A 26665-nucleotide genomic window follows, 5' to 3' on the forward strand; every position below is an offset into this window, starting at 1 on the left:
CTCCTCCTCTCTCTGGGCCTCCAACTCCTCACTTTTGGTCTCTCTGTGTTATGGGTTGCATTGTGTCCCCAGAAGGATACGTTGAAGTCCTAACCCCCTGGAACCTGGGAATAGGACCTCATTTAGAAATAGGGTCTTTGCAGATATAATCAGGCTAAGATGAGGGTGTAGCATGGGCCCTAATTTAATCTGATTGGTGTCCTTACAGGAAGAACAGAGACACACAGAGAAGACAAGCATGTGAAGATGAGGGCAGAGATTGGAGTGATGCTTCCACGTGCCCAGGAACACCTGGGGCACCAGAAGCTGGATGAGGAGGGGGAAGGATCCTTCTCTAGAGGCGTCAGAAGGAACATGGCCCTACCAACACCTTGATTTGGAACTTCTGCCCTCGAAAACTGTGAGAAAACCAAGGTCTGTTGTTCTCAGCCAGTCAGTATGTGGTACTTTTTACAGCAGCCCTAGGAAACAAATACAGCCTGCGTCTGGGCTTGCCCCTCCCATCTGTCCTTCATCACATCACTCTCCTTGTGATTACCTGTCAGGAGTGGCCCATCGTGACCACTGGAGCAGCATCACGGATGCTGACCGCGTCTCCCACCCAACCAGCCCCAGCTGAATCCCTGGCTCCTGCCTCCCTCCCCCCGGCACCCCACCAGCTCATTTTAGGCACACCCAACAGTCACTCTGGCCAAAAGATGACTCAAGTGTTATCCTTGACTCCTCTCTCTCATGCCTGCCTCCAATTCAGTGACAAATTCTATCAACTCTACCTCTAAAGTGTATTCTCAGTCCGTTGCTTCCACCATGGTCATAGTATTTTAAGCCTCCAACTGCTCTTTCTTGAACTACATGACAGCCTTTTGTGGTAGGTTGATTGCAAAAATGGCCATAATCCTTTATTCCCCCTTATGTCCAGGCCCTTGGCAATTGACTTTGCAGTGCCTTCCTTCTATAGGCAGAGTCTACTTCTCCACCCTGGACTCTGCGCTGACCTTGGGACTTGCTTTGGCCATTGAGAACTACATGCAGTGACAGTGTGCCAGTTTTGAACCTAGGTCTCAGGAGACCTTGTGCACTTCCTGGAACGCTGCCACCACCGTGACCACCAGCCCAGGCTAGCTGGTTAGAGGATGACGTGCATGGAGCAGAGACTAGACATCTCGGTCAAGGCCGTTGTAGACCAGCAAACCCTCAGTGAAGTCACTCGCTAACCCACAAACACATGAGCCCAGTCTAGATTGGCTAAGCCTGGCTTGGATCAGAATGGTTTGATTGACCAGAAGTCTCATGAGGAATTATGTTCTTCAAACTACGTTTTGGAGTAGTTTGTTACACAGCCATAGCTAATTGATACACCTCCTTAACTAGTCACCAGGCTGTCCCTTCCCCTCTCACAATATTTTCTCTTCTCAGAAGCCAAAGTGATCGCTCCTCTATTTATCACCCTCCAATGGTTTCCTGTTGCAATTGAATGACTCCAAACTCTGGACCATAGTCTTCAAGGCCTGACTGATTCCCTGCCTCCTCAGTGTGCTTCAGCCACAGTGACCATCCTCTCAGTCCCATGAATGTGCCTTTGCTCTTGCTGTCCCCTCTGCTGGAGCAGACCCTCCTATATCTGCACTTGGCTGCCTCCTCCTCAGCCACATATTAACTCAAATATTTCCTCAGGGAGGCCTGCCCTGACCACTCTAGCTAGAGACATCCTCCCTAACCTCTGCCCAGTCCTTTCCTTTCATTGCATCCTGGTTTTATTTTCTCATCAGTTGCTGAATGTATTGGTGTTGAGGAGCATAGTAACTCCTTTAACTAGAATATAAGCTCCAGGAAAGCAGCAATCATGTGTTTTTCTGTTTACTGCTCTACCCCTAGTATTTATAACAGTTCCTGGCATATAGTAAGTGCTCAATAAAGATTTGTTAAATGAATGAATAACAAGCCCAAGGGGGGGCGGGGAAACCCCTTGTGGCATAGCTTACAAATCCTTTGCAAGCATATGATTTCCTGCCACTGTTCTCGTCAATTCTCCACCCCATGCAGATGGAACTATCTGCAGGTTCCCCATCACACTGCCCCGGCCTCTAAGCTTTTGCACACACTGTTCCTTTGGTCTGCTCTTCCTTCCCATACAAAAACGCTGGGGACTATTTATTCTCAAAAGTTTTATATCAGAAGTTTCGTCCTTCAAGAAGCTTTTCTCAAAAATGTTGGGGTTAGTAGATGCAAACTATTATATAGAGAGTGGATAAACAACAAGGTCCTACTTTATAGCATAGGGAACTATATTTAATATCCTGTGATAAACCATAATGGAGAAGAATATAAAAAAGAAAGTATATATATGTATACATATATATCACTTTGCTAAATCATTTTGCTGTACAGCAGAAATTAACATAACATTGTGAATCAACTATACTTCAAGTTAAAAAGAAAAGAAGCTTTTCTGTCTCCCCACTTCCAGCCCACGGTGCGGTCCTCCTCCCCCAGGTCTCCCAGGCACTCCACATGCTCTCTGCACTTCACTGATTAACTGGTTACTCCTCTGTCTTCAGGACCATATGGCCCAGGCCAGCAGGACCAGGCCTTCTTAACTACTGAGTCCCTGGCCCAACCATAGTGCCTGGTGGGGCTCAGTAAATATGTGATATGATCAGAAGCAGACGAACTAGGTGAGCTGAAGATCTGCTCTTTCCCCAGTCCAAACTTGTGAAGGTCAGAGAGAATGTGGGCCGTGATGGATTTAAGGAGCTGGATGGTGCAGTGGAGATCATTACTGGAGTGTTAGAATCACAAACGTCCTGCTCTGCATCACCTGACCACTCCACCTGGCGAGGAGAGCTCCAGATTAGAGGTTGGAAAGGTGGCACCTCTCCTGGCTCCTCTGTGACGTCAGAAGGGCTGGGCTTCCCTCTCCCTGAGCACCTCCCTGCATCTGGGTCTCCTAGTCAGTTGTGGAGAAAAAGCTGATGTAAAACTCCAGCCCTGCAGAAGAGGACCCAGCGGTCTCGGTGAACCATAAGGGGAATACAGCAAGCTTGCCATACAATACAATTGGTGGGGGGAGAGAAAACGAATGAATGAATGGAATTTATAGTCACCTTGGAGTCAATCCTTACCAGAAAGAACTCAGTCTTTGGCACCTTATTAGAAAACCGGGCTAGATCCAGCCTTCATCAATGCATTTTAAGAGGGATGTGGAAAGGACACTGGAGAAATAATCAGATGGAATTATATGACAGAAAACTGAAAAAACAAGTACGAAGTTGGAAAGGCTAAATGGTCATTGTCATATCACACAGCTGCTCTTAGTGATGTACCTGACGTTTAACTTCTCAGGGCCATTTCACCTGTGCATTTTTTCCTCGGTACACATCCTCCCTGAATATGAATATTTATTAGACAAAGGAGACTGACTTCTCCTCCCTTTCCACTGTGGCTCAAAGGAGAGAAAATGGGCTCAAACTGCAGCAAGAGAGAGGCAGATTAGATAGGCAGAAGGACTTCCTGGAGGTGAGAACACTCGGTGCAGGAAAGAGGTTGGCAGTGACTCATGCAGACCACTGAGTCGGTGGGACGAAGTAAATGCCTCTGAAGATGGTTTTAGGTTTTGATTTTGAATGCGACAATACCAACAAAGTGCCTGACACTTGGTGAGGCTCAGGAAATACCTTTCTTTCCCCTTTTTGAAGAGCTGGTTCTCCCCAAGAACAGGTATTTGCTGGAGAGAGGGACTATCACCTAATCGTTCACAGCTGGTTTCTTGAGATTCTAGCTGTGGGCTCTGTCTAAACACCGCCGGGGTGCCGTGCTCCGGGCACACGTCTCTGAGCTGCCCACAACCCTTAGGGGCTCTGCCTTCCCTTAGTGGTGACTTGAGTGGGTGTATGGGGGGATTGGAAGCCTCCACACCTTTACTCTGACTCCCAAGGGCAATGACTCTCCGTGGAGAGAGCCACTCATGTCAGAGGGGTCACTTTGGAGCCTCGAGATGGGGCATGGAGATTTAAAAAGCATATGCGGTGGGGGACAGTGGAATCCCTGCCCTTTTCGTATATGGAGGCAGAAAGTAAAACCTGGTTAGCGGGGCCCAGCTGGACCAGCGGCTATACCTCATCCCCTGGGGGTGTTCACTAGCCCCTGAGGGCTCAGGGACCATTTAATTTTTGGACTTACCACGAAGGGCATGGGTTTGGAATCAGCAGCTTTTCAGCAGGGTTTGACTCAACATCGATAGGCCCAGTTTTGAGGACCCTTCCTGGGGAAGCCGGGGCTGGGAAATCTGCTCCTCGTCCACTCCAGGAACTAGGGAAACAGCCCACATGTTCATCGAGCTCTTGTGTGTCAATGTCTGTGCTTCATGCTTCACATGGAAGCTCTCGTTTCCTCTTCTCAGCATCCCTGCTCAGCAGGTTCCATCATTAGCCCCATTTTACAGATGAGGAAACAAAGGCACAGAGAAGGAAGGTAACTTGCCAAAAGTCACACAGCTAGTAAGCGGGGCAGTTGGGATTTGAACTTACTTGCAGTGCTTACAGGGACCTCCATTGGCAGTTGCTGCATGAGAGGAAGGCAGCATCTCCGAACCGTCGTGCAGGATTTGCCAGAAGCTCCGTCAGGCAAGAACGGGAGACTAAGGTGAGGACACTCTTCCTATCCCAGCCCTGCCGCTTCTCGCCTGCGTGACTCTGAGCCGGTTCCTTGCTCTGTGACTTCTCTGAGTAATCCTTGTGTACCTGAGTTGACAGCGTCCTCCCCCTCCTGCTCTCCCAATCAGCTCCCCACCCTGCACACAAGAGGGCCAGCTCCCTGCAGGGCCGTGTCCACCACAGGAAGTAGTGGGGATGGTTGGGCAAGACCTGGGGTGCATGTGTCCCCAGCAGCCCCTCAATACTTTATCCCTCCTGAAATCCCTCTGGAGATTCTGGGCTCCCATTTCTCACTTCTTCTAAGACTTCCTTTCTAAGAAGGCTTTTCCAAGGAGTGTTCTTTGGGGGGTGGGGAGGAAACCTATAGTTTCTCCTGCGTTGGTTCTGACTTGGATGACGAGGACAAAACACTACGTCAGTGCAATGATCCAAGCAGTCTAGCCTTGTTTCCTGATCGCTACTGTCGAAAGGGGACTCCCCAGGTCTGAAGAGCCAGGTGTGGTGTGCCAGAGGGTGGCATCTGGTGGCCGAGGGTCCAACAGCAGAGGGGGCTTGAGGTGGCCAGGGAGAGGAGCTATTTAGAGGGCTACACTGATGTTTTGGTTGAACACCTTTTTCGCATCTATCTCTCCTTCGACCACGTGGGGGTGGATGTCCACGTTCATTCCTGCATCCTTGCACAGCTTGAGCAAAGTTCGAATGTTGTTCTTGGACAACCTCAGGTATCTGTGCGAGACAAGGCCAAAGAGGTCAGTTGAGGGTGGAGTCACTGCAGCTGCAAACTTCATTGAAAAGAGCTTAGAGTTAAACAGCGTCAGTGTGGGACCTCTGTAAGGGACTGGCCCTCTGGACATTTCTGCAGCTGACAGAGGTCTCATAAAAGACTGGGACACCCCACAGACTTGGTGGGAGTTTTTATTGGTATAACTCTTTAGGAAATCAATTTGGCAACATATATGCCAAGCACCTCCTGCCCCACCCCCCGAAAAACCAGGTTTATTATTTTTGACTCAGTAATTCCACTCAGGTCCTCAACTTATCCCAAGAAGAGAAGTCAATGGAAAGAAAAGTTACATAAACAAAAGTGTTTATTTTGGGGTTATCAACAATAGGAAAATAGGAAATTCCATCAACAGAGGAATGGTCAAGCAAAAAATGGAATATCCATTTCAAGGACTCTTCTGCTAGTGTTAAAATGTCATTAGGAAGAAGAAGATGCAATATGGCTGTGACGTTATTGCCAAATGGGGAGAAAAAACCAGGATGCAAATTGTTAGGTGTTTTCTCTCATCACTGCCATGTGTGTATAATCTGAGTGAGGCCAAGGGCTGGGGGAAATCCAGGACAGTGGAAATAAAGGCTGAGAAAATTGTAGGAATAGAGGTGAGTATTTTTAATAGTATTCAAACAATTAAAATTTTCAATTACAAAATTAAAATTAAAACACTGATTTAAAATATTAGCTAAAGCCCCACCATTCTGACTTGACTGAAGAACAGGACTGATGCCATCTATGTGATTTAGACAGTATCTCTGCCATCATATCCCTTATTCCACCGTCAACTTTGACCTTGCTCCCAGCTTTAGTATAAGGAGGGAGGCCCCCGATTCAGGCTGCATTCTGGTTGGTTAATTTGCTACAGATGGTGGGGGAGGAGCTGCATATTGATAGAACCTGGCTTTTCTACCCATTGGGAATGGTCTCCCTTCTCTTTCTTTTTTTTTTTTTTTCTTTTTTTTTGGTCATACCTGTGGCCCTGCAGGATCTTAGTTCCCCAACCAGGGGTTGAACCCAGGCCCTTGGCAGTGAAAGCCTGAAATCCTAACCAGTAGGCCACCAGGGAACTTCCCTTCTCTTTCAAGATCTGCCCAGAGCTTCCCTGTTCTTACAGCCAGCTCAGACCCCACTCACCAGTCGCTATACCTGTACTACCTTTCCCTGACGGCTCCGGTCAGCCCCACCCTTCCCTGACCAGCCCAGCCCCAGGCGGCAATCTCACACATATCTACCTGTGGACGCTCACTAAGATTGCAAAGGACAATTTCATCCTTTTCTTGGGTGTTTTTCTAATGGTTTGTTAATTGCCATCTCTCCAAATATTCTCTCCCCCTACCCTGTCCAAGTCTCTTTTCTCCCCACCATGGAGCCCAGGTAGGCTGTCTTTGGCCGGAGTCAATTAAAACCACTTTATCAATTTGAAACCCATAGCCAAAGTCATCCAGCTGTGGAGGTGGCGTGAGCCAGTAGCCCCCTCTAGTCCAGGAGACTGCCTGTCCGTCTTTCAGCCAGTTAACCCACCCCTCCATCCCCCAGCTAGTCAGCCAGCAGAGCAGGCCTGTGTGGTGGGGCCCTCAGATGCCAGGCATCTGAGGCCGTCTGAAACCTACAGGTGAGTTCACTGCTGTGAACTCTACAAGGATGACTACCTTAGTCTCTTGTCCTATTTCCTCCTTTGCCAAAGTTTCTGAGTGTTGTCAGTTACGTCTTTACAGTAAAGAATAACATTGGGCTGGGGAGGGATGCTTGGATCTGGGGGCAGAAACCAAGCTGTGTGGTGTTGCTGAAAACCAGTGGGTCTTGATAAGTATGACAAAGAACAAGCAAGAAGTGAGACCCCTTAGTAAGAGCAGTAAATACCAAATGGTTTCATACTTTGTTCATGGTCCCTTTGGAGTCTAAAACCCCAAACATACAGCAGGTAGCCCTGGGAATGGCGGCTACTGTCACCAGCAATTCAACACCATAGTGTAAAGGATCTTGGGGGAGTTTCCTGTTAAAACAAGGCCACAAGCAACTCATTCTTTCCTTTGTGAATAATATTCATGGTTTCTTTTGTGAAACAAATGGAAATTCTGGAAAGGTTGTGTATGTGTCCAAAGGCGTGCCATCAAAATGGCAGCACCTAAATGTTGTGTCCATTCAGGAGATGATCCTCTAGCGAGTGAGACTGCTCAGAAACCCAACAGCTTCAGCCCTGGAGCAGCCCTCTGGGACTCAAAGACACAGAGCCCGGACATGCTGCAGCCACCCTCCCTTGCTCTGGGCTCAGCCCAGGTGTATGAACCACAGGCAGTCGTGAGCAAAGCCTGGTCTTGCAGAACGCGCGCAGCCCCACCTGTGCAGGCTGCTCACCGGCAGCTCAGCACCTCCTCCGGCTTCAGCATCCTCACCATCTCCATCTTGGGCTCGTTGCCCTTCTCCATGAGACTCTTCAGCTTACGCTCATAGGAGGTGTCGGACATCTTGCCAACCCAATCTCGCAAGAGGGTCGACTTCCGTGGGACAAAGATAGCATCCTGTAGCATGGGTTCTATGATGCTTTGTCGATGGTATGGCGTTGAGCGCTGAGTGGACTCTTGGGTGATTTCATCCTTGATGTCGAAGTCTGAAATTGGACAGATGTCACCAGGGAGTTAGATCCTGGTAGGGGTGAGAAGTAGGGTGGATAGGAAGGGGATGAGGCCTGGAAGGCTGCAAGGGCTTCAGACATCACTGAGACATGAGGTCTTTTCAAGGTTTTGGCAGGTTCTCCTTCTTAGCATTCATTTAATCCCCATTCATCTTTTTCTCCCTCCTTTCCCCTCGTCTCCTCAACTCATTCCCTTTCTCTCCTTTCATTCATTTCCTTCTCTCAATCTTCTCTCACTCCCCAGAGAAAATTCACCTAAAGTGAACGTTAGGCTAAAGGGGGGTTTAGGGGAAGGTATCAGAGGAGATCAACTTTGAGCTGGATTTTTAAAGGACAAGTAGTTTATCAGATGAAAAAGGGAGGAACAGCATGGGCGGGCAGGAGGAACAGCGTGCACAAAGACACACATGTATGAAATGAAAGAGTGAGGGTCAGACGTTACCCAAATATGGGGTTTGTACTGAGTGAAATACTGTTGGGACTAGAGCTTGGAGACCTTAATTATTTTCTTGTTAAACATACTTCTCTGTATTTTACAGATTTTTACTTGTGCGAGTGGAATATTTTCTTTTCATTTCTATTTCGAACTGGTGTGACTAGTATAGAGAAAAGACTACTGTTTAAAAAATTTTTTTCTAGTACACCAACAACCATACCAGATCTTATTATTTTTTTGACTAGAATTTCTTGAGTTTTGCAGAAAGGCAATCATATCAGGAGAAAAATGAAAATATATCCCTCCGAATATTTATAAAAATTATGTACTCTTCTTGACATGTTGCATTTGACAGACCCTCCAAAACAATGTCAATAATGATGATAGCAGTCATGCCTCATTTTGTTTCTGATTTTAATTAAAGTGATTCAGCATTTCATCATTTAGAATGATATTTGCCACTATTTTTGGAATATGTTTTATAATATTTAGCAGCTTTACTCTTGGTTTACATAAAGTTTTTATTAGTAATAATTACTTGATTCTATTTATTGCTTTTCTATCATCTACTGATCATATGGTTTTCCTTTAATTTATTGATGTAATGAATTATGTTATTAGATATCTTGATATTGATTAACCTAACCATTCGTAACCTGCTATGATAAATCCCACCTGGTCACAGTTTATTATTCATTTCATACGTGGATATATTTGCTATATTTTCATGCATTAAGTCCATTTGCTAAAATTTTTAAAATCATTTAAAAATCATCTATTATTGTGAGATTGGCCTGTTTTTTTTGCCTAATCTTTTAATTTTAAGGTTATGATGGCTTGTCAAATTAATGCAGAAATGTCTATATTTTATATGGCCTGCAATAGTTGAAGTAACATTGGGATTATTTGCTTTTTAAATGTTATGTAGAACTTGGTGTGAAATCATTTGTCCTGGTGCCTTTTTTAGTGGGAAAATGTCTACCAGCTTTCAATTTTTACCTCAGAAATTGCTCTATTCAACTTTTCTACTCTTTACTATGTCCATTTTGATAATTTATAGTCTGATAGGAAATTATTCATTTATGCTGGATTTTCAAATGTACTGTATGGATGTGCATATAGTATTCTATTATAATTCATTTAATGTATTTCTTATCTTTGCTTATGCATCCTTTCTCATATAAAATCTTATATATTTTTGACTCTTCTTTTGACAAGGCTCGTGATAACTTCATACTATTTGTCACTTGGTTTTTTAAAAAGCTAGCTTTGGATTTATGCTTTTAACTACTTTTAATCTTGTATTTCATTAATCTTAGCTGGTATTTAATGTATTAATTCTCTCTTTTTCATATTAATTATTTCTTCTATATCATTAAATTAATAAAAGTGTTAATTTTTTTGTTTGTTTTATACAGACAAGAACGATTACTTTTAGTTTTTGCTGTAAATTTTCTTCTGGGCATAGATTTTGCCTTCATCCCATGGATTTTGGTATGAAACAGACTTATTTTCAATAGTTTTTTTCTTTGAAATAATGGTATTTTAGGAGTGTTTCTTAATTTCTGTTGAGATTATCTTTTAATTTTAATTTTATTTCTAATTTTTGCTTTAGGATACTGTAGGTGGCCCTAAAATCTTTACTATTTTGAATGTTAATGTGTTCTTTTGATGAATATGCAGATGATTTTTAGAAATATTCTTTGGCCATATAAAAATGTGTGTTCTCTATTCAACTATAAAGTTATGGTTTGTTAATTACATTGTTAGATTCTTCTAGGCACTTACTGTAATTGTCTCTTTGATCTGTCTATTGGGTTCTGAAAGAGGTATTTTGCAGTCTCCTACTATAACTATTTTTGACAGATTCTCTTTGCATTTCTAAATGTTTATTTAACTACTATTTTTTTGTTTTGTGTAGGTTTATTGTTATTATTTGTTCTCTTTAACATTTTAAAATATCCCTCTTTTACCCTGTTGCTTCTTTTAGCCTTAAATCCGCCTCATATGTTTACATTTCTTGTTATCTCTTTGCCTATCTTTTTTTCATTCTTTCTATATCACGTGATTTTAAGTGTGTATCTAGATTTTGATTTTTAAACCAATTATTTCCTAATTTGGTGCCTCTGCTCTCTTCCAGGGCATTTTCTATAGATGAATGGATAAATGGCTGAGAAAGTCCCTAAATATTTCTGAATTTGCAAATATCATTCATTCATCCCGATGGAAACTTATATATGGGCTGAGGATAGGATTATGAGATTATAAGTCTTTGTTCTCAGTAGTCTATAGGTGTTCATTTCACTTCTAGATTGATGCTAATCTGACTCTATTTCCTTTGTAAGTTAAGTTGTTCTTCCTGTAAGCTTGCAAGATTTCATAAATAAAATTCAGGGATTTTACCAGGATATGTCTGGGGGAGTCTAGACCTTCTACAATTACATAAATGGAGGGACAGTGGCCTAGAGAGAAGCTTTGCCTTGCCCAAGGTCTCATAATGAGTCAGTGGCTGAACTGGAAACTTTATGTCCAGTATGGCTCTCTAAACTGACAGCTGGCCCCTAATAGAGTGATAGGGTCAGGTGGTGTTAGCAGTCTGTTTGTGCATGGTGGAAATTGGTCCTATGTTCCAGGAGGATCCTGAGCTACACATCTTCACTGACACAAATTGAAATCCCTTGGAGAAAGGGCCATAACCTTTCCTGAGACATCTGATCCACTTCTGGGTCAAGGTAAGTCTCATGTAGGAAAGAAGAGTAGTAATAGAAAAGGTAATGATAATTTTACATATTAGCTAACATTTATTGCATAACTTATGTGCCAGGCAGTGTTCTAAAGCCTTTCTAGGGAGGGGGGCAACTACAGTCTCACAACCATGTCACATCCATTGAACAAATGGGAAAGTGGAGGATTGGAGAGATTAAGTCATGTGCCCAGGATGCCATAGACAGTGGTGGATCCAGGAAAATGTGAACCCAGGTTGTCAGTGCCTTTTTCTGGGAGCCTGTCCTGGCTACCCTCTTGGACAAAATGTCCCATGTTCCTGAGTCCATGGCTGAACAGATAAGTTAGATTTCTGGTGAGCTATGTTTGGGACTCCAGGGACTACTCTGTACTCATAGAGACAGAGTTGGTAACTGCCCTCCAACTCTCTGCATTAGGAATGCACCCTTGCCTGGCATGGACAGAATGCTCTGAGCAAAGTGGGCAAGGAGAGAAAGCCAAGTGAGTTCCATTTTCTTAGTCTAGACGCTCAGACTTTGTCAAGGTTTACCTTGGAAATGTGTTCCCAGTGTTTTCCCAGCATCTTTTAGTGGCCCTTAGCCAGAGTCACCTTTTAAAAATTCAACTCTAACTTGGTAGCTTCCTTCCTAAAATTTTTCAATGACTTGTCATTGCACTCAATCAGGTTTGTGCTTTGGAAAAGCCAATGTGAGACTTCTGCTTTCAGCCAAGATAGGGTAACAGGGACTGGATTTATCCTTCCGTCTTAAGCAGCTATAAAGTGGGGCCTAATATATGAAACAGCCTTTTTCAGACATTGGACAACAGGTAAATCAGGGCAGTGGCCCTTGAGAAAAGGAAGAAGTGAGTCCCATGGGAACCCAAGCTGAGCGCTGGGAGATGCTTCCAGGTTGCAGCACAGGGAGGGGAAAACCTAGATAGTACCTAGCAGTTTCCCTGAGTTGGGGAGAGAGAATAGACAATTTAAATGGGCCAAGGAAGCTAGAATTCACAGGGCAGAGTAACAGGAGAAAACTGCATGGAGAGCTGCAGAGATCTGCAAAAGCTTCTCTCAGCTGAATACTAGTTATGCAGGAGAGGAAACTACACAGATAGAACTGGTAGACAAGACCACTAAAACAGCTATTATAACTGTATAGCTCTGTATGTTCAACAAAGCTTGAGCATGCTAAGGCGAGACACAGAAGGTTGAAAATGACCCAAATTGAAATTCTAGACATGCAAACTACAATGTCTAGTATGAAAAATACATTGGGTGGGATTAACAGCAGATTAGGTATTGTAGAAGGAAAAATCAGTGAATTTGAAGACATAGCGACAGACACTATACAAAATGAAACACAGAGAGAAAAGACTGGGAAAAAACTCTACTGAGTTGCAGAACTTCAAATATGTGTAATTGTGGTGCCTGAAGGAGAGGAGGAGAGTGGAGGAGTGAAAATATATTTGAAGAAATAATGGTCCAAAAATTTCCAAATATGATGGAAAACTATAAACCAAGAATCTCAACAAACCCCAGACACAAACACAAGAACCATGAAGCAAACGACATCAAGACACATCATAATCAAGATGCTTGAAAACTTCCAAAGAAGTCAGAGGAAAAAGATACATTACAGGGAACACATAAATAAAGATGACAGCCATCTTCTCACTGGTGACAATGCAAGCTAGAAGGCAGAGCACAACTTTAAAGCATTGAAGAAAAAAGCTTGTCAGTCTAGAATTCTACACTCAGCAAAAGTACCTTTCAGAAACAAAAGTGAAATAAAGACCTTTTCAGATATATAAAAGCTGACGGAATTTGTCACCAACAAGCCCACACCATAAGAATTGTTGAAGGAAGACCTTTAGGCAGAAGGAAATGACTCCAGGCAGAAAGCTGGACCTATGTAAAGCAATGAAGAGCACTAGAAATGTTAACTATGGATAAACATTGAAGTCACTCTAAAAGATACTTGCTTAAAGCAAGAGTAATAACAGTGTATTGTGGGGTTTATAATAACTTATGGAGAAATACAATGAATGGCAATAATGGCCTGAGGGTTGGGAGAGGAGAAATGGAAGTATACTCTTGTAAGTTCCTTATGTTCTACGTGAGTGATACAGACTATGAGGTGAAGGTAGGCTGTGATATGTCGAAGATGAATCCTGTCAACCCTAAAGCAACTACTAAGACAGCACAACAAAGAGTTATAGTTCACAAGCCGACAAAGAAGATAAAATGGAATCACAAAAACTACTCAGCCCAAAAGAAGGCAGAAAAACAGGAAGGGGAGGGCAAAGAATAGATGGAATAAATTAGAAACAAATACCAACATGGTGGGGTTTCCCTGGTGGCGCAGTGGTTGCGAGTCCACCTGCCGATGCAGGGGACACGGGTTCGAGCCCTGGTCTGGGAAGATCCCACATGCCGCGGAGCAGCTGGGCCCGTGAGCCACAACTACTGAGCCTGCGCGTCTGGAGCCTGTGCCCCGCAACAAGAGTGGCCGCGATAGTGAGAGGCCCGCGCACAGCGATGAAGAGTGGCCCCCGCTTGCCGCAACTGGAGAAAGCCCTCGCACAGAAACGAAGACCCAACACAGCCAAAATAAATAAATAAATAAATAATTAATTAAAAAAAAAAAAACCAACATGGTAGGTTTAAACTCAACCATATCAATGATTACATTCAGTGTAAATGGTCTAAATATCCCAATCCCAATGGGAAGATTGAAATTGTCAGACTGGATTGAAAATAATGCAAGGCCCAATCATCTGCTCCCTCTAAGAAACTCCCTTTAAATATAAAGACCCAAATAAATTAGAAAGGCCAGTTTGGTAGCCATAGAGGAGGAAAGCTATTGGAGGTTCTTAGGGTGGAACAGGATCGGGGTTAAACTAAAATAATAGTAGTTAAAGTGGAGAGGAAGTGAAAGAGATGAAAGGTATGAAGGAGGTACAATCTCTAGGACCCAGTAACGGGTCATAAAGGGTTGTGGAGGGAGACAACTTCTGACTTGGGCCACTGTGCTGGGCCAGTGCTAGCCCATGCGATGGCCCCTGTGAAAGGGAGGCATGGGGGTTTGCGGAGCCTGAGGGACATCCAAGCTAACACTGGGAGCAGGCATGTAGATGGAACTCAGGAGAGAAGGCTGTCTGGAGATTTGGATTTGGAATTCACTAGACAGTGGTTAAAGCCACTCCTTTGGATAGAATCAGCCAGGAAACTTGGGATGAGAATGGCAGTACTGATCAGTGGGGAATTCAGAGGGGAAATTTAGGTCTGGGAAGGGGGAAAGAAGGGAAGGTTGGTTAGTAGCAAGTTAGAAATATATGAGGTTAATAAATTTAAGTGGAAATTATGTGTGGGTCAGAGAAGCCTTATGGAAATCAGATGAAGCAAGGGAAAGAAGCCCACCAAATGGGAATATTTTGCACCCTTTTTTCACAGAAGTGAGGTGACCCAAGACCACAGCTTCAGCTTAGCCGTATGGATCTCTTGCTGCCTTGGGTCTGGGTTGGGCTGACCTAGAGGCTGTACTGGGAGGAGGACAAGCAGTCAACATTTATGGGTGAGCCCTCAGAGGGGACCAAGAGAGGGTGGTGAAAGAGGAAAGAAAGTAGAAGAAAGTGTGCTCAGGGAATTCAAGGGGGGAGAGGCAATGGAGGAGAAGGGAGGGGCAGCAGGCTGTTGCATCCTGAATGTGCCAAATGGTAATCAGCGGAGGGACAGGGGCATTTCAGCAGTTTAAAGGGAGTGAGTGGGAGTTTTTGTGAGAATTAGGTGAGGTGACAAAGGCGAAGCAGTCTGCTCTGAAAAGCGAAAGTATTCCACATGGGTGTTGTCACTGTTGTTTCTACTAACTTCGGTGTTCTGGAGCCAGGGACAGTTAACGTCATTCATCCCGAACACTCACAGTGTTTTGCAGACTCTGATTTTGTGGCCATCACAGCACGGAAAACACAGAAGAGCAGGAGTGGTTGTGACTGCACAGGCTGAGTTGTCACATTACAGTCCCGAAGGTGGTGGGGAATGTTTGATGGTCATGCCCACCAGGTCAACACAGAACCATGACATGGAGAGTGGAAAGAGCTTACTCTTCCGACAGGGAACTTGGGACACACAGGGGATCTGGTTCTTGAAAATGACGCTAATGATTTGGGTGCTGAGTGGGGCTGGGGGAGGTTAGAAACAGATGTTCTGGTCTAGAATACTTTTCCTTGATCTACACTTATCCCCTCTTAAGACTCCTGCTTTAGCCCTTAACTGCCTCTGCGCCCTTCCTAGAGGCTGCTTTGTCTTGATCTTCACTCCCAAACCAGATCCTGCTCACTCATTTCAGGCTTCCTGACAGCCTTCACAGTAAGTCCCCCTTGCTGTGACCAGGCTCAGCCCTGACTCAGTCCTGGGTGCCACACCTGGATGCCCAGGTGGTTTCTGGATGCCTCTGAACAGCTGCTGCACTTGAGGGGCATGAGCACCTGCTGACCCCCAGTGGCCATTGGTTGTATTACATTAGGAGAGGGAAGACTGCTCTCCAACAGGGTGGTTTTGTGCGGGACAGGGCTGGGCAGATGCAGGGGGAACTGCAGAGGACCAAATAGCTGGTGAGTCAGCCTGCCCTGCTGGCATCCTTGTTCAGTGAAATGAAAAAAATGAATCGACTTGCATGAGAGTTTCTCTTAGGGAAGGAACTGCCTTTGTTTAGGAAAATATCTTGATAGATGACATTGAGTGTAGAATGAGACAGTGAAACAAAGGAAACAAAGTGATCCCTTGATGTTAGAAGCCAATGGGAATGTGCGGGGCAAGGAAGGCAGAGGATGGAGTGGGGGGAGAGGAAAGAAGGAAGAAGAGGGAGAGCTGGGGAGAACCAGGACTAGAGTGAGACAAACGAGGTACCCAGGGGACAAAATTGAAAGAGGTGCTTGCTCTCAGGCTCATGAAAGTGCGGGGTTGGCACCTGAGAGAGAGCACCTCCTTAAATCTGGTGACTTGGGTGCCTGGCTTGTCTGACTCTAGCCCTAGTCTTGGGGTTGAGGAAAACATCTGGAGGCCACCCCTGCAGGAAATGTAGCCAGGGAAATCTCCTGGTGGCAGGGGACAAAGGACTTTGAAGAACAAGAGGGGATCATAATCGACTTCTAATCTGTTTGCTGTGTAAGTCTGTGATGTAATTATTTCCCTTTGTTGCCTGAAACCTTCAGTAAAGTCTGCTTATACATAAAGGCTTCATGTGAAAGGTTTGGGGAGAAGTGAAGGAAATGTGTTCTGTGTTTGGGTTGGCAGAGAGCAGGGAGAAGGAAACAGCCACTGGAAGTGAGACCTACAGATGCTCAGGGTCCCAGCAGGACCAGGACACTGAGAGTGACGGGAAACTTGGGGAAGGTGTGGGGCTTCCCATAGGGCATAAGTCAATCTCTTTCTACTTTTTAAATAAACTTTTTATTTTGGAGTACTTTAAGATTTACAGAAGAGTTGCAAAAATGGTACAGAGCGTTCCTATACACCCTTCACTCAGTTTCCCCTAATGTTAACATCTTACATAAGCAGGGAACAAGCAATTAACATGGGCACATTACAGAGCTTTTTTGGGTCTCACCAGTTTTTCTGCTGAAGAGCTATTTTAGGATTCAGTCCAGGATCCTGCCTTGCATTTAGAGTCAATCATATTTAATTCTGACAGGCAAGTAACTACAGTTTGGTTACAATGACTTTTTCAATGAAAAAGAAAAAAAGAGCTTTTCTGGGGCACAATGGGGGCAGTTTGTACAGGAGAACGAGCCCCTGCTTGAAGGCTCTTGCCCCTCTGCCTTTGGGCTAATTGGAATCCCTTCCAGATTTCTTTTTTACCATACACCTCCATCCCAAGGGGCCAGGCACAATAAATGCATCTGTTTTTCCAACACAGCCCACCAGAGAACGTTAGCAAAACGTTTACTTAGAAATAACCATTTGCTAACATTTATTGAGCACCTACTCTGTATCAGGCTAAGTATGTTCCGTGCCTCAACCCGCAACTATACTGTGAGGCAGGTCATGTTATGTTTCATTTTATGGATGTGAAAACTAGACCCCAGAGTTGGAGTGGCTTGGGATTATATAACATCTCATATACAATTGTCATCGATTGGTGGGGCTGGGATTTGAACTCAGGCAGTCTTGGCAATAGGTATCTGGCATAACCCAAGCCCACCTCTTCTTGGGTGCAAGCATCACCTGGCAGATTTCAAGCCAGCAGGTGTGATATCTTCTGTAGCACCTTGACATTGTCACAGTATCTAAACTAATTAGATCATTTGGACATGAGGTTGATGTCACCAAAATGGCTTCAGGAACCTGGGGGACATTATACTGGCTTCCTGAGAAGAGAACACCCTGGCGCCAGCTGAGCCTTGACATCCGCTCGCCTACTGTCCAGGCCACACCCCCTTGTGCTGTGATTCCCCAAACAGTCACGTGGGGCTCCTGCGTACACAGAGGTTGGGTTGACGTGGATGGTGCTGCCCTAAGGATGCTGTGGGCTTTTGGTCCCTCTGATAGGAGGGCAGTTATGAGGACAGTTCTGGCATCCGGACCAAGGCGCTTCCCTTACCAGATTTCCTAGGTGCATCCTTGGGGTAGTTGCCCGGGGTCATGCTGCTGAGGCGTTTTCCCTTTGCTTCTGCTCTGTAGAGCCTTCGGAAGGAGGCTTCCCCGTCCTTTTTGGAGCTTTGCCCTGAGGCCTGGGAGGGGAGCTGGAGAGACATTACAGGCTAGAGAACAGGAATCTGGCTCCGCCTCCTTCATTCCCTTCATTCCCGAAATGAGCAAGTGCCAGGGCTTGCTGAAAGGCAGGCGAGGGGGCCGAAGGAGAGTCCTGCTCTGGGTGCCGGGACACTGGGGCAGGAATGCCCACTGGCGTCCGCTCACCAACGCCTCCCTTCTGTCCCCATAGCTCAGAGGGAGGCCTTGAGGGACCTTGGAAACCACAGCCTTCGCTGGCGGCCTCCTCTTTCCAGTGGCACTCCTGAGCGATTTAGGGGAGGGAGGTGGCACCCGGGAAGAATGAACTCTACCACAGGGGTGCAAGTCTTCCCACCGGGGTGTGCAGAGTGTTGGGGGGGGCTGGATGGGTGGAGGGGGCAGGTGATCCATTTGGGTGCTAGTGTGGGGCAGGAATGAATTTTAGAGCTTTAAATTAAAAAAAAAGTAGCCGATCCTACGCAGGAGCAGAGTGGGTGCCCCTCCTCCACGTGGAGACAGTGGTTGGGCTCTGTCACCTGCTTAGAGAATGCCACCTGGTGGTTCCCTCCCTGCTGTTTCTGGACATTTTTGGCTTTCTTTTCTTCCTTCACAGGTGCTGTAGAGAGCGTCACCACCTTGGGTTTGTTCTTCTGAAAGAACAGGGAGAAAAACCTTGTGGCTGGCCCACTGGGCACAGACCAGCCCTGCACCCTGCAGAGGGGAAGGTGCCACCTAGCTTTCGCACCCACTCTGGTGCTCCTGTTCCCCCTCGCAGCCCCTCTGCCTCCTGATGCACCCGGTGTCCATATCACACCGCCCCCAGGATGGCCTTCCAACCCCAGGTCTGGCTGTCCCTCTCCACCTCAGAATCCATCACTCTCACCCTCCACGTGAGGGCCCCATGCCCCAGCCTGGTAGGTATTCCTTCCGGCCCTCAAATGGCCTCTCTAGCTGCCACTTCCCTACCACGACCTCCAGCCTTCAAGCCCAGCCAGGGTTTCTCCCTCTGCCCAGAGCCCCTCCTCTCCTTGCCCCACTCCCACCCCATCTTGTCCTCCCAGAGCTGTGATCACAATGCCTCCTGCCTTTCTATTTCCCTGGGTGCTCCTGTCTGCCTGCTGGGAAAGGAAGGTCAGGCACGTGCAAGTCCATTCAAGGCACGTGTGCTCGGCCCTGAAAGCTGCCAGGAGCACCCAGGGAAAGAGTAAGGTTCATTAGGGAGCATCAGGGCCCATCGGGGGAGGGGCCCACAGAGGCACATCCAGGCCCATCTCTAAGGGGTGGGCATGGGGTGCTGGAGCATCGTGGGGAAACTGAATCAACTAGGTCTCCTCTTGGGGTGTGCCGTGGGGTGTCGGGGTCATGGGGTGATGGCTGAGACTGGTCTCCAGGGCTGACGGCCCGGCTTGCAATCCTGCTCTATGGCTGAGTGGCTGAGCAACCTTGGGCAAGGGACGGCTCTCTCTGAGGACGGGGACGATAGCAGAACCTACTTCATAGGGTTATAGTGGGAAATAAATGAATCACTGCGCAGAAGTGCTAAGCCCTCCATGAATGTCAGCAACACTGTATGGGCGGAAGGAGGGTTTTGATAAGCCATCTGGATGTGTGGAAGGAAGCTGTCCAAGGTCCTGCTTAAGGCCATCAAAGGACGGGGTGCTACTCAACTTTAGGGTTTTGTTTGGCTTAGTGGGGGGAAGGGGCGCAAGCTGGGGCCAGGGCTGATGCTGCAGGGTGATTAGAGAGAGACTAAGGCCAGCTCCCCGGGGGGTGGCCCACCTCCCACTTTCTCCTCTCAACCCTCAGCCTCTCCTCAAGAGTCACCTGAGTAGCTACCAGCCCCCATTTTTGGAGGAAGCTGAGTGGAATGGATGTGGTGATACCATAGACCCAAGGAAACTGCAATAGCCACGATTCAGTGGCACCTGTGGCTGAAACTTTGAACTTCAGGGGTCTTCATGGATGGCAAATGAATCACAAGGGGCACAGCCCTCTGGGTAGCTCCATAATCGTGCTGAAGTGGAGAAAAGCCTGGATTGCCAGGAGAAGGGAGAGGAGGCTGCAGACAGCCCCCCTCCAACCGTCTTCACTAAAGGGTCCCCCGCCACCTGCCATACGAGACCTGCCACGGAAGCATCACCCTCTCTCTCAGGAGTTTCTTTCAAAATACAAATGCTTCTGGCAAAGGTAATGATGCTTGAAGATTTAATTGTATTTTCAAATTAAATTGTTCCCTCCCTGGGTCCAAAATTATTTACAATAAAAGCCACATATAAGGTAAAGCTGTTAAAACATTATTAGAGTATAATCTTATGAGACAAATATCATTTGATATCGCTTATATGTGGAATCTAAAAAAATGGTACAAATGAACTTACTTACAAAAACGAAGTAGAGTCACAGATGTAGAAAACAAACTTATGGTTACCAGGGGATAAAGAGGGGGAGGGATAAATTGGAAGATTGGGATTGACATATACACGTTACTGTATATAAAATAGATAACTAATAAGAACTTGCACAGGGAAGTATATAGCACAGGGAACTCTACTTAGTACTCTGTAATGGCCAATATGGGAAAAGAATCTAAAAAAAAGAGTGGATATATGTATATGTATAACTGATTCACTTTGCTGTACTCCTGAAAATAATACAACATTGTAAATCAACTATACTCCAATAAAAATTTTAAAAAAAGGAATATAATCTTAGTATGAAGAGATGGGATCAAACATATTCATCATAGAACTGAATATGATTTCTGCGAATGAGTAATGAGAGGCCCAAAAAATGGGGGGAAGGGGGAGGGTAGGTAAATCACTAACGCCCTAGAGTAAAATATGTTTGTCAGATGTGTTTACGCGTATCTGATGGAACTGGCACTCCAGATCTCTCTGACTATAATTGATAAGTAAGCACATAACCAGAATAGGAGCTCCCCTGAAAGGCAGGGGCCGCTGAACTGGGTGAAGCAGGGGAAGGGGAGGTGGTGATGGTGCGTGGGCCTGACAGCCCACGAGCTTGGAAACTGGATAAATCTGAGTTTGAGCCCTGGCTCGGCCCCTCACTAGCTCTGTGAGCTCAAGCAAATTATTCCACTTCAGCTCGCTTCTTATCCTTCAGCTGGTGGTAAGAACGGTGCCTACCTTGTAGCCTTGCTGGGAGCAGTTGACCAGACAACTCATTGCAGTAAGCACAGGGCCTGGCACACAGGAAACACTTAATAAAAGTTATCATGGTTCTTAGTAATGCCATTTTCACCCTTTTTTCTCTGGGAGCCAGGGGAGTCAAGATTAGGTGGCATCCTCTGCAGAGGAGACCACTTTCCAAGGACATGGCTTAATTTTCTGTAGACGATGGGCCCAGAGGGGAACTCTGGGGGAAACTGGGGCAAAATCGGTTGTCATAGTTCCTGGAGAAAGAGGAAAAGGTGGTGCTACAGACTGAATGTTTGTGTCCCCCTAAATTCCTATGCTGAAATCCTAACTCCTAATGTGATGGTATTAGGAGGTGGGGACTTCAGGAGGTTGTCATGTCATGAGGGTGGAGCCCTCATAAATGGGACTAGGGCCTTAAAAAAGAGGCCCCTGAGAGCTCTCCTGACTCTTCCTCTTTATCAGGATATAGCAAGGAGGCAGCCATCTATGAACCATGAAGCAGGCCTTCATCAGACACCAATCTGCTGACACCTTGATCTGGGACTTCCCAACCTCTAGATCTGTAAGAAAGAAATTTCTGTTGTTTCTAAACCACCTGGCCTATGGTATTTGGTTGTAGCAGCCCAAATGGACCAAGACAGGCAGTTACAACTAGTTTTAATGCAGGATAGAAAGGAAGAGGTATGTTAGCAGGAGTCCCAGTGGGGATAGTGGAGGTGGAGAATGCCCTCTGACCCTGGGACCATCATGTGGATGGAAGCACCTGGGGACAGTGGGATGACCCATTCTGAGATCATCAAGACACTAGAAGCTATTGCCTCTCAGCCCTTCTCCAACACTGACCAAGATGGCTTTAAGGTCCCTTCACCTCGACTAAACTAGGTAGATTTCTTCCTGACTCTAGGACCTTGACCTCCCTTTTCCTAGAACAATTCCTTTAGCGAATTTACACCTGTAAATTCTTTCTCTGCCCCTTTGAGATGTAAATCTTCTCCCAGCCTCTTGCCCAGCTTTATAATCCAGGAATGTTTTTCTCCAGAGCTTGGGAGCCATCCCTTTGAAATGCAATCATCAGGAAAGATAGCATTCCCACCTCCCAGTCTCTGTAGGAGGGTAAGAGCCTAACTACATAGGGATAATTAGCCAACAAGGATGGCCTGATCACATTGACAATCTCCCCCCATGTCCTGCGGTGCTTTTCTACTGGCTCACCCCAGTGCTGCAAACCCTCCCCTCACCCGGTCACATCATACTGCAGTAGTCTCGAATGAAGCCTTCCTTGCAGGTTTTCTTTGACAGTACACACCTGGAGAGCTTGCTTCTTCTTCCCCTGCCTCCGCTCCAGCCACTCCAACACCCGCGAGAGGTCTGACATCCGCCTCTCCTCGGCCGTCCTCCACACATGCTTCCTCTCTGTGGGCAGGGAATCCTTCAGGTCCTCTGATTGCTCTGTCATCATGGAGCCTTGGTCATGCCTTGGGCAGAAAGGTGGCACACTCTTGCTTTGTTGAACCCTCTGCCTCTGGTTGCTGGCCTGGATGACTCAGATGGTAGGGTATTGTCCCCTAGATGTGAACATAAATGTGAACATAAAGGGCAGCGTTAGGCCAGAGCCGGGATGTTAACCTTCAAGGGTAGGAGATCCAGAGGGTGATTGTGATGTCACTGTCAGGCTGTCCATGGGGGTCAGAGTGGAGCAAGACACTGGTTTCCCTCATGGCCACTGTCCCTCTTTAGGCACTGTCCATCACTTGGACTCTGCCACAGCCTCCTTTATGGGCTCTCCACCTCCATTTCTACAGAGATCTTATTAAAACAAAGCTCAGCTCACATATCTCCTCTTCTCAAAAACCTTCAATGACTCCTTGTAGCTTATAAAAAAAAATCTAAAATTTCTTAGTCTGGTAGGCTTTCCACAATGTGCTCTAATTAGAATGAAGATTTGTATAGCCTTAATTAGTTTTATAGTCATTGAACAGATAGTTATCAGATGCCTACTATGTGCCAGGCATGGTGCTGGAGATACAACACAAGATAAAAACATACTCAGACCTTCTAAAACTTATGGGCTAGTGGGAAAGACAAAACAGCAGTCAAATAATTACCCTGTGAATCCATAATGACAAATGAAGATGAGTGCTCTGAAGAAAGGAATATAATTCTAAGAACTAAACAAAACAAAAGAACTAGACTTGGATGGGTAGTGAGTAGATCACACTTGGGGAGTGGCTGGAGATAAAGGGTAAGCTGGTCTCAGTGGGGCTCTGGACCAGGGGGACAAGCATGTGCAAAGGCCCTGTGGCAGGATGGAAGCAGGGAACACTTGAGGAATAGCAGAAGGCCAAGGTGGCTAGAGTACTAGGTAATGAGAAATGATGCTGGAGAGGTGGGCAGAGGCCGGACCAGAGAGCATCTTGGAGGTCACACGTTTGCTGAGACTGGGAAGGAAAGGGAAGTAAAGCGAAAACAATAAAGGGAATCAAACATAGGGGAGGGAGTGACATGATCAAGCTTCCTTTTTTGTTTTAGGAAACTTTTATTGATGGAAACTATATGCAGAAGTGTGCCAGAATCACAAGTAACTAATGCTCCAGAAATTCCCCCTTATGGCCCCTGCTAGTCACTACCTCCCTCCAAAGGTAAGCACTACTCTGACTTCTAATTTCATAGATTTCTTTTGCCTGTTGGAGTTTTATATAAATAGATTCATACACATGTAATCTTTTGTATCTGGCTTCATTTGTTTTACAATATATTTGCAGGATTTTAGCAATGAATTCTTTAGTCTTTGTGTATGTAGAAATGCTTTTATTTTTGCTTTCATTTCTGAAGAAAAATTTGCTGGATAATAGAATTTTTGGTTAACCGTTTTCTTCAGCACTTTGATGTGTTATTTCATTCTCTTCTGCCTTTCGTTGTTTTACGTGGGAAGTCAGCTGCTAATCATATTGTTACTCTCCTGCATATATGTCATTTTTCTCTTGCAGATTTTTCTCTGTTTTTGTCTTTCAAATGTTTGCTATGATGAGTCTAGGTGTGAATATCTTTGTATTTATCCCACTTGAGATTTGTTGAATTTTTTGGATATGTATTTAATGTCTTTAAAGACATTAAATTCTGGGAGATGTTGGCCATTTTTTTTTTCCATTTTTTTTTTCTGCCCTTTTCTCTATTTCTGGACTCCCATTATACATCTGTTGGCAGGCTTAATGTTGTTCCTCTGGTCTCTAAAACTTTGTTCATTTTTCTTCAATTATTCTTTTCTCAGTTCTTCAGATTGGATAATTTCTATCAATCAGTCTATCTTCAGGTTCAATCTTCTTTCCTCTGCCATATATAATCTGATGTTGAGCCTTTCTAGTATAATTTTCATTTCAATTGTACTGTTCAAGCCCAGAATATCCCCTTTTAAAAAATAATTTCTTTCTCTTTATTTAGAATCTCTCTTTGTTGATTCATTGTTGTCATGCTTTCATTTAAAATTTAAAACATGGTTTACTTTAGTTCTTTGACCATATTTTAATAGGTATTTAAAGTCTTTCAATTCAACATCTGGGAACACTCAGACAGTTTCTACTGACAGCTGTTTTTCTGAGTATGTGTCACACTTTCCTGTTTCTTTATATAACTTGTAATTTCTTTTTGTTGACAATTGGACATTAAAAAAGTATAGTGGTAACTTTGGATTCTGATTCACCCTCTGCCCCCAAGGTTTATTGTTACTGTTTTTTCATTTGTTTATTTTAAAAATAACTTCTCCAGGCTCTGTGAATCAGACAATCCCTGTCTGGGAATCCTGTCTTCCCTACGGTATGAAGCTGCTGAAGTTCTGATTAAATTTTTTATATTCTTGTTTGTATATTTAAGTCTAGCTTCCTAAGCATTGTCTCTGTGTCTACACCTGCATATCAGATTGGACAGAGATTGTGCTCAAACACCTCAATTATCTGTCCTCTGCTGATTAGTCTGTGTGTGGGTAGGGGAGCTATATCAGTTATCATGTTGCTACATGACAAATCATCCCAAAGTTTAGTGGCTTAAAACAAAAGCATTTTCTACCACACAGTTTTTGTGGGTCAGGATTTTGAGTGTGCTTTAGCTGGGTCCTCTGACTCAAGCTAAAATCAAGCTGCTGGCCAGGTTGATTGGCCCAAAAGGCTTGACTGGGAAAGGATATACTTCAAAGCTCCTCATCTGGTTGTTGGCAGGACTGGGTTCCTTGCAGTCCATTGAACTGAGTTCTTTCTTTGCTGGCTGTTGGCAGAAGGCCACCCTCAGTTTTTTGTGACATGTGCCTCTCCATAGGGAAGCTTACAACATGGCAGCTTGCTTCATCAGAACAGCAAGGGAGAAGAACTAAAGAGAGAATGAGAGCAAGAGAGAAGTCAGTCTTTTATAACCTAAACTTGGAAGTGACATCTATCACTTTTGCCATGTTCTATTTATTAGAACCAAGTCACTATGTCCAGACAACACCCAAAGGAAGGATTACACAGGGCACTAATCCTAGAGGTGAGGATCACTGGGAACCATTTTAGAAGCTGCCTATCCCAGGAGCACATTCAAAATTCAGGCCATTTTCACACGGTCCTTATCACTTACTTTCTACTGGGCTCTTTCTTGTCTCCTTTACACACATTCACAGCCTCAGGGCTGGCCAGGAGCCTGTGGCTTGATTGAGCCCTTTCTAGCTTCTGTGGTGCATGCATGCAGCTTTAGCCAGAAATATATATGCCCAAACACAACTGCAACATTTGTCCAGTGGAGTTGGTGGCCTTCCTGCTTTTCTGACTTGGAGATTTTCACTTAAACCAACAAGGCTGCCAAGAGTGGGTGCTGCTCCCTGATCCAAATCCAGTGAGCCCCCTTTAACCAAACCAGAGAAACTGCCCCACCTTGGTGGAACCTCCCTTCTGACTGAACTGGGAGGAGGGGAATGGGAGCCGCCTCCGGCTAGAATGCCATAGATTCTCACTGTTATTGCCCAAATTTCCAGTTTCCCAGCACAAATGCTGTTCCAATTGTTGTATGCCTTTGGTTGATGCCCAGAGTGCTGCATGGTTGTTTTGACCAATTTTGCCCAGCTTTATAATTGCGTTTTGGGGAGAGGATTTACCATATTCTCACTCAGCCAGAGGCAGAAGTCCCCTGCCAATGCACACTTTACATAACACATTTTGGAAGACCCCCTTTGCTATCTTGCAATAAAATACACATATTTTAAAAAATTACTATAATCCTCCAAACAACAACAAAAAAAGAGAAATTAAAAAAATATAGTCTTCCTTTGGGTGTAGGTCAATATTTTAATGCCTGGCCTCAACTAAAATAGAAGACAAGCCTCCCCAGTTTTCCAAACACCTCTGAGGGAATGGTACAACGCCACTGAAAACCAATGAAATAATCTATTGTAATCAATCAAGAATGGTTAGGATGGGTGGAAGCAGGCAGGGTACAGTCACACGGTCTGTCCCCATTCAGCAGGGGCTGTGGGCTGGGGAGGCAATGACAAGTAGGCATCAGTACCGTGAGCAGGTGGGTGAACGAGCGAGCGA

The 26665-nt window shown here is 45.3% G+C and overlaps 1 protein-coding gene across 1 annotated transcript; it reads right to left on the reverse strand.

Annotated features, from left to right (window-relative positions):
* Positions 1 to 5230: 5230 nt before the first annotated feature.
* C18H16orf78 (chromosome 18 C16orf78 homolog) lies at positions 5231 to 22566 on the reverse strand. The gene is made up of 5 exons (XM_061174424.1): positions 22417 to 22566; positions 18489 to 18602; positions 17822 to 17951; positions 7786 to 8038; positions 5231 to 5378 (listed from the first exon to the last, which is right to left on the reverse strand). Exons 1-5 carry the CDS (start codon positions 22564 to 22566, stop codon positions 5231 to 5233), a joined length of 795 nt encoding a protein of 264 aa, XP_061030407.1.
* Positions 22567 to 26665: the final 4099 nt, after the last annotated feature.

Source organism: Eubalaena glacialis, chromosome 18, assembly GCF_028564815.1.
Source record: "Eubalaena glacialis isolate mEubGla1 chromosome 18, mEubGla1.1.hap2.+ XY, whole genome shotgun sequence".
NCBI lineage: Eukaryota > Metazoa > Chordata > Mammalia > Artiodactyla > Balaenidae > Eubalaena > Eubalaena glacialis.

What these genes read in the sequence shown, in the direction of transcription:
- C18H16orf78 (XM_061174424.1), bottom strand. Translation starts at nt 22,566, where the DNA reads ATGACAGAGCAATCAGAGGACCTGAAGGATTCCCTGCCCACAGAGAGG. An exon ending in AGGTGGCATTCTCTAAGCAG is followed by an intron (nt 17,952 to 18,488) that starts GTGACAGAGCCC and finishes CTCCCCTCCCAG; the next exon opens with GCCTCAGGGCAAAGCTCCAA. An exon ending in GGATGCACCTAGGAAATCTG is followed by an intron (nt 8,039 to 17,821) that starts GTAAGGGAAGCG and finishes GTCCAATTTCAG; the next exon opens with ACTTCGACATCAAGGATGAA.